This window comes from Salminus brasiliensis, chromosome 4, assembly GCF_030463535.1.
Source record: "Salminus brasiliensis chromosome 4, fSalBra1.hap2, whole genome shotgun sequence".
Lineage (NCBI taxonomy): Eukaryota > Metazoa > Chordata > Actinopteri > Characiformes > Bryconidae > Salminus > Salminus brasiliensis.
In genome coordinates, this window is record NC_132881.1 from 50,123,553 (window position 1) to 50,139,508 (window position 15,956).

General features: G+C 41.8%; 2 protein-coding genes across 2 annotated transcripts; one reads left to right on the forward strand and one right to left on the reverse strand.

The window, feature by feature from the left end:
- Nucleotides 1-1,265: 1,265 nt before the first annotated feature.
- On the forward strand, nt 1,266-8,645 carry LOC140555021 (uncharacterized). Its single transcript, XM_072678624.1, has 6 exons — nt 1,266-1,645; nt 3,548-3,654; nt 4,572-4,698; nt 5,969-6,045; nt 6,382-6,469; nt 6,805-8,645. The coding sequence occupies exons 1-6, from the start codon at nt 1,408-1,410 to the stop codon at nt 7,605-7,607; spliced, it is 1,440 nt and encodes a 479-aa protein (XP_072534725.1). The 5' UTR covers nt 1,266-1,407; the 3' UTR covers nt 7,608-8,645.
- A 1,168-nt stretch (nt 8,646-9,813) lies between these two features.
- LOC140555022 (uncharacterized) lies at nt 9,814-15,012 on the reverse strand. Its single transcript, XM_072678625.1, has 6 exons — nt 14,739-15,012; nt 14,541-14,632; nt 12,456-12,546; nt 12,152-12,267; nt 11,222-11,297; nt 9,814-11,136 (listed from the first exon to the last, which is right to left on the reverse strand). The coding sequence occupies exons 1-6, from the start codon at nt 14,950-14,952 to the stop codon at nt 10,406-10,408; spliced, it is 1,320 nt and encodes a 439-aa protein (XP_072534726.1). The 5' UTR covers nt 14,953-15,012; the 3' UTR covers nt 9,814-10,405.
- Between the last annotated feature and the right edge of the window lie 944 nt (nt 15,013-15,956).

A 15,956-nucleotide genomic window follows, 5' to 3' on the forward strand; every position in this document is an offset into this window, starting at 1 on the left:
TAATGAAACTGATGACCCGTTCCAGACCAGCTCCTCTCTGTGTCTGACTGCCCGTTAGCGGGGATTTGTTTGTCGAAGGCGAGAGATGTTTGCTCGGCTGCTCGTTACATGAGGTTTGCTTTGTTTGCCACTCTTTGTTCTATGATGGACATCATGGTCCCATGCTTTCAGACCTCCTTTGATCAACACAGTGCCACTGGTCAGAGGTTTTGTAGGTAAAGAAAAAAAGAGTGTCTTTCTTCACTGTATGTTAGCCTCTTGTGCCGCTAGTGAATGGGTTTAGCAGTGAAGTAGATCAGGACTTTGTTGTGGTCTCTGAGCTTTGAGATGTGCTGATGTGTTTACTCATCTCCAGCAGAGCGTTTAGATGATTCTGAAAAAAGATCTGTATTTTATTCAGCTTCCTGCATTTGGATCTTCTACTAATACATGTTCTATTTCTCTGTTAAGCTGATTATAGTTAGTTTAATCTCAATTTCTGTATTTTACACTATATGGACAAAGGTATTGGGACACCTACTTAATCACAGTTTCTTCTGAAATCAAGGATATTAATAAAAGTTTATCCTGCTTTTGTTGAAGTAACTGTCTCTACTGTCCAGAGAAGGAAGGGGAGGATCTGATTGCATTCAGCAACAAGAGTGTTAGTGAGGTCAGGATGTTGGATGATGATCACCACCCCACCTCATCATCCCCAATTCATCCCAAAAGTACTGGATGGAGCTCCACCACCATCATTCCAGAGAACACAGTTCCTCCACTGCTCCACAGCTCCTCAATGCTGGGGGGCTTTATACCCCTCTAGCCCACACCTGGCATTATTAGGCAGCATGGAGCCAATAGGGTCATGATGTTGATCTGCTCCAGAGAGTCCTGTTCTATTGGCAGTACTTCTTCTCTACAGGGACTAGACAAGCTGTGTGTGTGTGTGTGTGTGTGCATTTGCACATCTGTGTCAGCAATGGGTGCAGCTCAAAGTAGCTGAATGCATTCATTAGAAGGAGTGTCCATAAGTATTTGGACTTCAGTTATCACTTCGGCCCACAATTCCAATCACAGCTCCTCACCAAGGCTCCCAGAGTGAGAGTCCCTGATCCGGGTCACAGTCTCCAATGGCAGTGGGTTGGTTGAACGCTAGCCTGTTTTTTGACCGCACAGCAGCACGCTAGGTGGCGGTATACACGCGTGGTATGCGACCCGCTATAATCCACAGAAGAAGAAAAAGGGCTTGTATTTTGAAAAGTGTCCAGGCGGAAGTAGGGTTTGAGCCTCGTTCCCTGGTTTCTCAGCTCTTCTCAGCTTCACTCTTTGTTTGTGCTGTTAGTGTGAGCGAGCCTGTTTACCTGTTTACCTGTTTACCTGCTCACCTGGTGTAAGCAGCGGGCTGCGGACTCGTGCTGCGGCAGTATGGCCGGAATGGTGGGCTTTCAGACGCAGATCGCCTCGGTGATGGAGGTTTTCGCTAATGCTGCTGTGGAGGAGATCTGTAAGCTGGTGGAGATCAGCTACAGCCAGCTGCAGATAGAGATGCTGAAGCACCAGAAGGAGAACAACCTCCTGAAGAGGAAACTCAAGATGATCGAAATCAGGGAGGCGTTTTATAAAAGATCTCACAAACTGAAGGGTCCGGACGGTAAAGTGTCAGGTAAAGAACTGATGGTAAACACGCTGAGGGGCTTTCTGCCCACCTGGACCTTCAGTGGAGTTCAGAAACACTGCTGCGTGAGCTTGACCAGTTTAGCTTTTGACCAGTGTAGGATCTGTTTGAGCTTCATGGTTTACCAGATACCAGCTAATCCATCAAATAACTCCAATAAAAACAGGCCCTATGCTGGTCAACCTCTTCTACCAGTCCTCTTACCAGTAGAGGCAATGTGAGCAGCTCCGAGACCGGCTTAGACCATCCGAGACCAGCTTAGACCATCCGAGACCGGCTTAGACCATTTTAGACCATCCGAGACCAGCTTAGACCATCCGAGACCGGCTTAGACCATCCGAGACCGGCATAGACCATCCGAGACCGGCATAGACCATCTTAGACCAGCTTAGACCATCCGAGACCGGCTTAGACCAGTTTAGACCATCCGAGACCGGCTTAGACCAGTTTAGACCATCCGAGACCGGCTTAGACCATTTTAGACCATCCGAGACCAGCTTAGACCATCCGAGACCGGCTTAGACCAGCTTAGACCATCCGAGACCATCTTAGACCGGCTTAGACCGGCTTAGACCATCTTAGACCATCCGAGACCGGCTTAGACCATCCAAGACTGGCTTAGACCGGCTTAGACCATCCGAGACCGGCTTAGACCAGCTTAGACCATCTGAGACCAGCTTAGACCGGCTTAGACCATCCGAGACGGGCTTAGACCATCCAAGACTGGCTTAGACCAGCTTAGACCATTTTAGACCATCCGAGACCGGCTTAGACCAGCTTAGACCATCCGAGACCGGCTTAGACCAGCTTAGACCATCTTAGACCGGCTTAGACCATCCGAGACCAGCTTAGACCATCCGAGACCAGCTTAGACCAGCTCCCAGTAGAAGCCCCAGTTTCAGCAGGGTATCTGTGCTGCTGTGGGAGACTGTGACACTGAGGAAGAAGAGGTTCTCCTCTGAAATGAAGGAGGATCTGAGCTTGATGGATAAACTGAGACAGAAGTGAAGGACCCTGATAGTAGGAGGATAGCGGCCCACTGTTGGCCCACGGACAGTAAAGCTGGCAGTCCTCTGGGGTTTCCCTCAGCGGTTTCTGGGTGGCCCGCTGGTGGGGTTAGGCTGAGTGTTAGGCAACACACCCCTTTTCATTGCTGGTTTACAGTCCAGTTGACTTCTTTTTTTACATGTACTTTAGTTATCCTTCATTAATTAGCTTAATTTATAATATTTCAGACCAGGTCATTATTATTTTTCTCTCAGTTTTTTGTAATATTTGTTTATGTACTAAAATAAAAGTCTTGCTGCTTTTAAAATCAGTTTGCAAAGATTGCAGGAGTTAGAGCTTGTGCTTATGACAATTTAATGGTGTGGTCTGAGGGTGGCCCTACAGTGGCAAACCGTCAGTAGGGTGCAAACCTAATTAAGCCAGCAGACTGATGTGTGCTTGCATCTCTGGCTCTCTTATTGCTATTAATAATTAACATTATTGTTATTATTATTATTATTATTATGTGTTAAACTGTGTTCAAAATATGCATCTCTTAATCAGAATCAGAATCGGACTTTATTGGCCAAGTATGCTTACACATACAAGGAATTTGTTTTTGGTTACAGTAGCTCACAGTGCACGATAACTGACATTACAGAAGTAACAAACACACCCATCCTACACACACACACACACACACACACACACACAGTGACGTACATGCACAGACACCCCTGTAAGCTTAACATATGCAGAGTTGTATATTTAAAGTAAAGTGCTAAGGGCAGCAGTAAAGAACAGTGCAGACTGAATTAAATAGATATAAATATGGAGAACAGAGGAGTCACTGCTCTGTGAACTTAAGCAGTTCTGCGTGTCTGTCTGTCTGTGTGTCTGCAGGCAGAATGGTCCGGGTGAGGATTAGATCTGTGGATACTCAGCACTCCGGGGAAGGTGTGGAGACGCCCAGAGCTCCAGAGAATTTAATCCCAGCGTCCAGTCAGGAGGTGTGTTTTACCTGCTGTTCCTCCAGGTGTTGATGGGCTGTTTACAGTCAGTCCGGTTTGACAGCAGCATCACTGTAAATGAACAAGATGATTTGGGATTGATCAGTAGGTGATGTCGGCAGAAAAATACACAAGCACACTCTCCTGCATTGCTTCGCTGCAGTGCTGGTCATCGCTGGCGTCTGCGGTGCTGTTGTGTTGGAGGTATGGTATGCGACGCTTCCCTCCAGGCGCGTTGGTTTCCCGGTGACATTGCATTGGCGGCAGTTCGAAAAATGAGCAGCTTGACTGTGCACGCGTCAGAGGGCACTAGTATTGGGGCATCACGTGCGATTGGGGGCGAGAGTACGTACGAGTTTGGTTATTGTCGATCCAAATATGGGAGGAAAAAAAGGATTGTGAGGATTTGATTGCTTTTTGCCAATAGGGTCATGTTGATCTGCTCCAAAGGGTCCTATTCTATTGGCAGTACTTCTCTACAGGGACTAGACAAGCTGTGCGTATGTGTGCATTTGCACATCAGTGTCAGCAATCGGTGCTTAAAGTAAAAGTAGTTGAATGCATTCAATAGAAGGGGTGTCCACAAACATTTGGACATATGTATGTAGTTGGACAGATGGAGAGGTAGAGGTTTGTATAAAAGTGAATGTAGAGTGTGGAATCTTATTTTAGCAGTTTCATCACTGATGTTGAACAGTGTCCCAGAAGCTCTGTGTGAGAAATGTGGAGCAGCCTGAGAGTTTCCACCTTCAACAGTCCAGCTTACATCAGCCTGGACCCCCGGTTTCATTACAGCTTTGACTCGGACCCCAGTCGGACTGTGAGAATGGAAGAGCCCTGTTTACACCGTCAGTCTTGGCCAGTAAATCTTGTTAATTGTGTGTGTGTGTGTGTGTATGTGTGTGTGTGTGTGACAGACTGTTCAGCAGCCGTTACTGCAGAGTGTGGAGGATGAAGATCCGGACGTGCTCATCATTAAAGAAGAGAGAGTGGATTCAACCCGGAATAAAGAACCGGATCTGCAGCAGAACCTGGGAGATGAACGCAAGTTTGGTTTTCTGTCTTTGTGTTGAGTCCGTTGTTGGTGTGTGTGAGGGTGTGTGTGTGTGTGTGTGAGGGTGTGTGTGTGGGGGGTGTGTGCTCTCAGTATTGCCATTGTAATGTGTTCATAAGCAATGGGCCATCGCAGAATGTGTGTTATATCATCATCTACTACAACTTTTGTTTTTGCTGCACTCTTATCATTTTCCATGACCAGAAGCAGATTTTCTGCTAAATATCATTTATTTTACTCCCAGAAATACATTATTAATAACACAACATAATATAACATAAAATAAAATAGCATCACTTCTGGTGACAGTTCCTTTATTTTTGTGACGTTTCTCTATTAATTACTGAATTTAATGTATATTGCAATGTCAGGTTCAGCAGTCCTGTTCCTGGTCAGATTGAACTGGTCCAGGTTTAACCGTCTATAGGTAGAGTCTGAGAATTTCTACAAATACTCAGAATTTGTCTAGTCTGTAGCTCTAGCAATATTTATATATAATATATATAACCAATATTTAGTGTAATTGCATTTTACATTTAGAAGAAAATAGTTTGTCTGATCATTTGTTTTTAAAAGCAGTTACATTGTATCTCAATTAAAGAAAACATCACTTTTGTGGAAGGTTTTATACCTTAGAGTCTATTCCGTGTTCTACATTTAAAGGAGTCATTTTCTATTAATATATTCATTACACTAATTAAACCTAGCAGGAAAGGTTTAATGCTCCAAACATAATACAACATTTTTCCTGTATTTTTAAACTATCACCCGCATAATAACTGAAGGGTTAAAGCTTCTTTCGACAGACATATACAACAGTGATGTTATTGTAGAGATAAACCTTTACTTGTGCAGAGAACCCTTAAAATGATTCTTAGACAAACATGCTGGGTATTTATCCAGAGAACCTGTAGGGTTTGCTTTTATGTCTTTATATGTTTAATGAAATGCCATAAACACAGATTGAGCCACTTTGTGTGATAAGACACTTTTCCAGCTTTATTCATCATTCATGTTCATCCTTCTTACTTAAAATAAAATAATGTGTTCAGTAGAGATCCGGAAGTTCAGGATTTTGTTCCAGCTGCCCAAATTTACTAAACATTAAAACACCCAGGATTACCCAGAACCTGTCTTTAGTCCAGAGTGTTAGTCTCACAGTATTTATTGTCTACCTCTCAGCAGTGAAGAAAAGCTATGCTGGAATCGGAGTCGATGCTGATGGTTAACGATGGTTTCTTTCTTTTCCTGTAAATAAAGGAGGGAACCAGTTCAGGCTTTCTGAGGACGGAGAGAATTTCCTGGAGCAGAACACCGAACAGATGTGTCAACAGCAGGTGAGTAGTGATCTCAGGTCATTTGACACTAGGTAATGGTGTGAGAGGAAAGCAGGGCGATCGGCCTCTGTGTGAAATAAGAGGCTTGTGTTTTTGTCCTGGTCTCTGCAGCCAATCAGAACAAGCCAAAGTCACGTCCTTTTAGAGACATCAAGGATTTACAAAAACGAGACACATAAACAATCAAGACATGAGACAAGAGTCTCACATCTCGATACTGCCACACAACATTGTATCTCCAGAACAGCAGTTTTACTGAACTCCTATGTAGTTGGAGAGCTGCTAATTCTGTAATAGCTGTTCTGTTGGAGCTCATACACACCTCTGTCGTTTCAGTGTGACCGAGAGGGGCGTGATTTTCTTAAAGAAGAGAATCTGGAGCAGCATGTGGCAGAAGATGACCGAGACGCGCAGATGATTGAGGGTAATTTTCACGGTTACAGGGTTCTAATCCTCTGCAGATGATTCTGATTTTGGACATTTTGAGTAGTAATAAATGTGGGTGGTGCTTTTCCTCAAAAGAAGATGAATTATGATGTTCACATTTTCTTCAGTTATGTGAGTTTAGTTATATTTCCTCCATCTCTCACTGTTGATTACATGCATCCCAAACATCCAGATGGTTAAATGTGTTCCAAAAGACTGATCTACTAATTTAACACATCCTTTAATTAGGCAGAGAACAATTTAATCATCTAAATGGTTCTTTGTGTTCCATTGTATTATTCGTTTTTAAGCCATATGATCTCTTTTGATCAGGAAGTCCTAAGGAGAGTTGTTCTGAAGCAGAACCTGAAGCTGACCTGCACCCTGCTGCTAATGCTTCATGGGACGGTGGCAGGTTTGAGGCAGCCAGCCACAGTCTGTCCTATCCTGGACCGGACTGCGGTGTAGGAACCTCCATCAACGAGTACTACATACACGGAGGCACGGGGGAGACTCTGTGCCACTTTGGGACGCAGATGAACTTGAACAGTTCCACTCTTCCAGATGTGGACGGTCATCTAACGCACGGGGAAGAGCTGCCCGGGGCCGACACCATGGTTCCTCAGTGTGAGGTTCCTCCATTCAAGCCAGGATTTCCTCCACAGCTGATGAAGGAGAGGTTTGTGTGTAAATACTGTGGAAAGGCCTTCCCCAACACCAGTGCACTGGTTTTACACCAGAGAGTTCACACTGGAGAGAAGCCCTACTACTGTACGCTCTGCGGGAAGCGGTTCAGCCAGTCGTCTAGCCTGAAGAAACATTACAGCATTCACCTGGGCGAGAAGCCCTTCAGGTGCGTCCACTGCGGCAAGCAGTTCTCAGACCAGAGCAACCTGAGAAAGCATGTAAACGTCCACACGGGTGAGAAACCATATGGCTGCAGCCAGTGTGGAAAAACCTTTAACCAGTCTTCCAACCTAAAAACGCACATGAAGATCCATACGCGCGAGAAGCCCTTCGGGTGTGAACGATGCGGGCAGATATTCGCCTACAAAAACAGCTTGTTAAAACACCAACAGAAGAACTGTCTGGTTCAACAAAGCCCAGTTGGACAGTTCTACGCTCCAGATCATTAGCAGAGCTGGTCCTCCACTAACTCTCACTGAATGGATCATGTGTTCTTCTGGATCTTTTTCATGGGTCTGAAAGAACAGAACAGAGCAGACAAACGTGCTGAATTTAATTTGCCAATTCAGTTCTGTACTTGGTTTAAAAAAAATAAATAAATAAAAAAATCAGTTGTAAATGAACAGTGGGGGTTCAGTGAGAAACTGACCCACTCTGATTTACAGTGGTAGTGAATGGAAGCAGGTGTTGGTCACCATGACTACAACACCGATACAGCCCATAAATTATTTCCTATCCAAATCCACCAGTGAAACTACACGAGTCCTCTGAGTTTTATATGGCATGATTATAATGGTGGAGAATCCTGTGTATCACTCCACCAGCAATAGATTAAAAAATATAAATAAATAGGTAGATTTTTGGGCAAAACCTTCTCAATACTATCTGAGAACAGTATCCTAGGTATGAGCAACACCTTGGTATTGCCTGTGAAAATACATTATTATAGGGATTATTATGAACTGGTTGTAAAGTGAAACAAAAGAAATGAATATAAATATTATGTGAAATTAAATAAGTTGTTGGGTTAAATTAGGCCTACTCAGTTCTCTTTTCTAACATGGCTCATTGTCACCTGTCAGGTATCGGTGCTAAGTTAGTTGTTGGCCATTGATGATCTCTGAAATCTTATTGATCAGCTTTAACTCACTCAAACACCTGTCCTCTTTCTCTATAAACTTGAACGTCCATTTCTATTTATTTTAAAAACGAATGTGTCTGTAATAATAACTGACATTTCTGCTTTTTGTTTGTTTAGTTGGGGAGAAGTTAATCACTCACCCCCAATTTCCCAGTATAACACCCCTGCAGACCAGAATAACCAAACCACACGAGTGTGTACGTGTTAATGGGCGCCTGGTCATGAAAACAGCACACTGTTCTGTGACCGTAGACGAAGTGGGGGTTTAACACGGCCTATAAAGCTGCTTTATGATGTCTGTTGTGAAAATTTTCTACAGTTACAAATAAATCTGAATTGAACCCTGGGTGTATGGGGAGACCTGGTCTGGGCAGGGGTGGTGGTAAGACAATACCTGACTCAATCAGAGAACATAAACCAGATAACTTTTGCTGAGCAGAACTCAAACATCTCTTCCACAGTGGATCAACACTGCTGTTCTCCACGCAGACCAGCAGAACATCTGCTTCCACAATGCTGTATGGATTGATGGGAGCTTTACAGGGCAGCCATTAATACACTTGGTTTTCTAGCACATTTAATCACGTTTGTGTCTGAATGTTTGGATGTAATAGGTCATGTCATTCCTCTCCTTGGTTAAAGTAAAGAGGAGCCCAGTTTTCTTAGCTCAACACTGGAGGAATGATCCAACTCTGAGCCAGTGTCACATTCCACAGAAAATACCAGACTGCTAACACTCATAAAACACAGACAAATAAGTGTTTTATTTTGTGTGGAAACAGTTAAAACATAGTAAAACTGGGTGGAAAGAAAACACACTAGAATTAAGATTAAATATTAAAGTGATATATGAGGCAAAACAACATGGTGGTTGAGTGGTTAAATTAGAGTAACATTGAATCCACTGTTTTCCTGGCTTTACAGATCAGCAGTGTCCTGGATTTACACTAACTGATCAGAATCAAGATCTCACAGAACACCAGTCTTAACACACTGAAAATTATTACTTACTAACAAATGTGATGGCTGTAGCTGAGCTTATTCTGCAAAGACCAATTCTGATATTCTAAAACAGTCGTCTCCAAAAGTCTTTCACTTCACTGTGTCTGTGGTAGTTAAGAAAGTACTACACAGACGGAGAGTGTAATATCAGCTATTTCTGATACGGATTACAGTTATTTCTGTTTCCTTTTAGTGTTCAGTGTTTTTAATGCAGCAGCCCAAACCTCACTCCCTCTCCTTTATCTCCATCCTGTAGAACTAGTGTCAGAATGTGCAGACCGAAGACACAGCACATTCATTTCTACAAACTTTACATTATTACACAAAGAGGAATAGAAACTATATCTATGGTTTACTGAACAAACAGAATAAAACAATGAGCAGTTTTAATGTGTTGTCTCCAGCTTCTCACAGCTCTGAAGTGTGGAGCACAGGACTGCCACAGCAGTGATGTAAAACAGAGCAAAGCTAATCAAACAGTGAAGTTCAGAACAAGAAAGAATTTTAAAGAATAAGAATCAAGTATTTTATTTTGATGGGGGGGGGGGGTGTGAAATGGTTCATTGTACTGACTCTGATCTCTTTACAGTGATGGTGAATGGAACCAGGCGTCAGTCTCCATGACTACAACACACAGATACAGCCCATAATTTATCTCCTATCCAAACCCACCAGTGCAGCTACACGAGTCTTATAAGGAATGATGATGATGATGATGATGATGAAGGTAAAATAGTGAATAGAGAATCTGAACTAATGCAGTTTTCTTTAGGGACTACTTTCTGTAGCCGCACTACACCCTGCAGCATGTATCCTTCCACCACTTTAATGATCTGGTTCTAAAAGCAGGTTCTAGAGCCGAACTCTTCTCAGAACTCTGGTAGAACAGTGTCTCAGGCATCAGGCAGCGTCTTCATCACCATTAGGTGAAGAATTTTCTGTGAGGAGCTTTTATTAGAGCTTCAGACGTCTGCTTCCCTTCACCTCCACTGTAGAACAGCTCCGGTTTGAAGATGGCACTTACCCTGAAGGGAAGTACTTGAATAGTGAGGATAAACTGAAGGGGGTTTGTTAAAAACAGCACTGAAACAAAGCCATTAGCAGTTACTTTCCAGTGTGAACTGCTTTATGACGTATAAGGTTGCTGAGGAAAGAGAAATTCTTCCCACACTGAGCACAGCTGAATCGTCTCTCTCCCGTGTGAACGCTCTGGTGCACCTTCAGGTTATTGGCCTGTGCAAAATGCTTACCACACCTGGCGCAGCGGAACGGCTTTTCTCCGGTGTGGACCCTCTCGTGGCGTTTCAGTCTGCACAGCTGAGGAAACTGCCGGCCACAGCGGCCACAGCGGAACACTTTCTCCTCTGTGTGGACTCGCTCATGGTGCTTCAGCTGCCTCACATGGCTGAAGCTTTGGCCGCACACACCGCAGTCCAACGGTGCATCTCCACGCAGATTTTGAGGTCCACTGTGAGTTTGATTAGAATGACCCTGAGGGTGACATATCCAAGGCACATGGTCTAAACTCGTGCCGCTAAGTGAGTCAACAAAGCCTAAGATATGCTGTTCAGAAGCCCCGTGTCTGTGCTGGAGCTCACGCCGTGTGCTAACCAGTTCATCCGAGCCTCTTTGCAGACATGCTCCTAGTCCATCCAGTTCCTCTTCTGCAGGTCCAGGTTCAACAGTTAGGAAATCTGGCTTCACGACAGTGTTGGAACAAGACTGCTGAGCTGACAGAAATTCCAAATGTTGATCAAAGCCACTTCCTGCTGTCTCGGCTCCCTCACATGCTGTATTCGTGTCCATACTGACGATAGCCTCAGTTTGGTCGACTCCTACATTTAACCACAGAAAAGCTGCAGTGTTACATATTAAAACATTAAAAGGTTGTATGATGTAAATCTAATAAAAAAGACATACCGTTTTCAATCGTATCCACGGTGTTAATAACAGTAACATTCTGCCCTGTAGACTCTGCACTCACAGCAGGTTCAACCTGTAATGCAGAAGAACATAAAAAAAAAAAAAAAATTAACAACACAAGATTTACTGTAGATTTTTACTGTGGAGCTGCACTGACTTCCCTTCAGTTCTGGCAGCTAATCTTTAAGTATCTGCTGATTCCAAGCACCAAAACCCATACCAAACTATATAAAACAGACTATTCCACAGATACTTCTATAAGTATATAAATCCTCATATTTACATTATTCCACTCTCAGATCTGATATTACGCTAAAGACAGTGTTCTGAGTTAAAAATAAAGTATCTTGAAGGAATGCTGTTTCCAGTCCAAATACTTTCACTTCTGAACAGTTTCAGAGCCAAGAATCAATACAGAACTTCCACACTGAAGAAACAAGAACAGATAAGAGGGCAGAACGACACTAAGTCGGAGCTAACAGCTTTATTTTAGAGCAGCGGAAAAAAAAGAAATAAAAAGCTTCAGCAGCAGTAACACTACTAAGCGTCAATCGTGAAGCTGAACTTGGTCTTGAAACTTAACTCTATTTTTGTTAATGCAAACTTTCAGCTGTGAGGAACACTCTGCTCGATCTAGTCGTTTAACAGCATTTTCAGGTCAGTCTTTTCACTGCAGATAACAATGTTATACTAGAAGATGATACAGTAGGTCCATTAGTCTTTGTTCTGTTCGTCATATTTGTGTTTTCTTCTTTTGATGTCCTTTCATGTTTTCAGTGTTAATGATCTGATGAAATTGATTGATTGTTGCTGCACTTCCCTGTTAGGTTCTCCACAGTGTGATGCTTTAAAATGCAACTGGTATTTAATGAACTGTTATTATTATTATTATTCATATTTTTCAACTCCTCTGAAAATTTCACTCACCTCCTCAGAGCTTCTTCTGCATTTCTCAGTTTCATAGTTTGGTTCTTCAGAAGGGAAAGCTGCTGCATCTGCAATACACACCCTCTCTGTCCGACACAGGTCAGATCTGACAGATGCTGTAAAAACAATTCAAATATTACACAATTAATATAACATACTAAAAGTAATATATTAATTAAACACTGACAAATGAAGATGCTGAAGTTAATAATTTATTGATAAACAGAATGTAGTTAGACTCAAAGATGTCAGCAATTACAGCAATTACGTGATATCTATTCTTCAGGAATGGATGATAACTTACCCTGCACACTGCAAGAGACGTCACCGCAAACTGTTTGTAGCTTTTCTTCTTTGACTATAAGAACATCTGCCTCGTTTTCCAGGTCTACAAGCTTCAAAGAGCAAACAACCAACGATTATTTGCATTTGATTTAACATATATATCAAACACTACACCAGTATTATACATCATTATAGTTTACTACAGGACACTACACCAGTACTATACATCACTATAGTTTACTACAGGACACTACACCAGTACTATACATCACTATAGTTTACTACAGGACACTACACCAGTATTATACATCACTATAGGTTACTACAGGACACTACACCAGTATTATACATCACTACAGGTTACTACAGGACACTACACCAGTACTATACATCACTACAGGTTACTACAGGACACTACACCAGTACTATAGATCACTATAGGTTACTACAGGACACTACACCAGTATTATACATCACTACAGGTTACTACAGGACACTACACCAGTATTATACATCACTACAGGACACTACACCAGCATTATACATCACTATAAGTTACTAAAGGACACTACACCAGTATTATACATCACTATAGGTTACTACAGGACACCACACCAGTATTATACATCACTATAGGTTACTACAGGACACCACACCAGCATTATACATCACTACAGGACACTACACCAGCATTATACATCACTATAAGTTACTAAAGGACACTACACCAGTATTATACATCACTATAGGTTACTACAGGACACCACACCAGTATTATACATCACTATAGGTTACTACAGGACACCACACCAGCATTATACATCACTATAAGTTACTACAGGACACTACACCAGTATTATACATCACTATAGGTTACTACAGAACACCACACCAGTATTATACATCACTATAGTTTACTACAGGACACCACACCAGTATTATACATCACTATAGTTTACTACAGGACACTACACCAGTATTATACATCACTATAGTTTACTACAGGACACTACACCAGTATTATACACCACTATAGTTTACTACAGGACACTACACCAGTATTATACATCACTATAAGTTACTACAGGACACTACACCAGCATTATACACCACTATAGTTTACTACAGGACACTACACCAGCATTATACACCACTATAGTTTACTACAGGACACTACACTAGTATTATACACCACTATAGTTTACTACAGGACACTACACCAGTATTAAATACCACTATAGTTTACTACAGGACACTACACCAGTATTATACACCACTATAGTTTACTACAGGACACTACACTAGTATTATACACCACCATAGTTTACTACAGGACACTACACCAGTATTATACACCACTATAGTTCACTACAGGACACTACACCAGTATTATACATCATTATAGTTCACTACAGGACACTACACCAGTATTATACATCACTATAGTTTACTACAGGACACTACACCAGTATTAAACACCACTATAGTTTACTACAGGACACTACACCAGTATTATACATCACTATAGTTTACTACAGGACACTACACCAGTATTATACATCACTATAAGTTACTACAGGACACTACACCAGTACTATACATCACTACAGGTTACTACAGGACACTACACCAGTACTATACATCACTACAGGTTACTACAGGACACTACACCAGTACTATATATCACTATAGGTTACTACAGGACACTACACCAGTACTATACATCACTATAGGTTACTACAGGACACTACACCAGTATTAAACACCACTATAGTTTACTACAGGACACTACACCAGTATTATACATCACTATAAGTTACTACAGGACACTACACCAGTATTATACATCACTACAGGTTACTACAGGACACTACACCAGTATTATACATCACTACAGGACACTACACCAGTATTATACACCACTATAGTTCACTACAGGACACTACACCAGTATTATACATCACTATAGTTTACTACAGGACACTACACCAGTATTATACATCACTATAGTTTACTACAGGACACTACAACAAGCTGTGCACGTGCAATGGGTAATAGGTGTAATTTCTGATTATATATTTATATACTGTTGGTGATTTATGACCTCATCCTTAATGCTGCCTGCTCCATGCTGGTCTGTAGATCTGTGTTCAATTCTGCTGGACACTGCCGGTCTCTTTAACTGGGAAAAGCCTCCTGGGAAAATAATATATATTTATAGAAATCCAAACAGTGTAAGCCACACATATTATTGTTATTGTTCTTCTTATTATTATTATTAGAGTGAGAAAACAGCAGTGACCTGAAGCGGCAGTCTCTCTCTCAGTGGGCAGTAAGGCTCTCTCCATCACACTGACTCTCCTCCTCAGATACTCGTTCTCTTTCAGGCTCTGGGAGATCTCCAGCTGCAGGACAGCACAGCCGTCCTCGATAACCTTACAGATTTCCGCCACAGCCGCGTTGGCTAACATCTCCATTATAGAGGATATCTGAGACTGGAAATCCACCCCCGGCATCTTCACTGTTTATTTAATCAGAGCAAACAGCGCGGACTGCCGAGCTCTTCACACGGAACACACGGTCGGCTCCGGCGCAGCGTTTCAAAATAAAAGTTCTCTTGAGTTTCCAGCTCGTTAAACGATACCGTGTAAAACAAGTGGAACGATTTAGTTTATTATGAAAAAGAGAAATGAGAAATTACAACTTTCATTTCTTCATTACAAATATATAATCTCTGCAATATCGTGTGGCAACAACAAATACATAAATACAATAAAGTAAATAAATAAGGGCTAAGATTAATTAGCATTGCTAATGCATCATGATGTGTTGTACTGATAATGTTGTCTATGAGAGAAGGTTCTATCAGAAGGTTCTATCAGAAGGTTCCATCAGAAGGTTCTGTCAGAAGGTTCTGTCAGAAGGTTCTAAACTTCTCCCTGTTCTGGTGCGTTTCAGAAGATCCGTTCACTCAGTGTGGAGATTCATGATGATTGTCCTGCTTCTTCTTTGTTATTTATAATATTTATTTATATACTAATTAATATTGATATTATTGAAATGTATTAAAGTAGTAAGCTGAGCACTAAAATGTAATAAAATAAATAATAATAAAACATTCAAATAAACAATTAAATATGCATATTTTTTTAATATTTCATTTTTATCTGCTGTAAAAAATAGAAATATTTCAAAGCCATGTATTTTGCCATCAAAGCACAGATAGCATCTGCCTTTAACCCATTCATGCAGTGAACACACACACACACACACACACACACAGTGGACAGTGAGTGATAATAGAGCTTTGTCATAATTTGAGGTGCACTCTATTTTATCTTTAGAATTAAAGGTAAAAAAAAAGGTAAAGGTAAAGGTACATGTATTTGTCACTGTAGAGCGAAATGTGTCCTCCGCATTTAACCCATCTGTGGTAGTGAACACACACACACACTAGTGAACTAGGGGCAGTGAGTACACACACACCCAGAGCGGTGGGCAGCGCCCGGGGAGCAGAGAG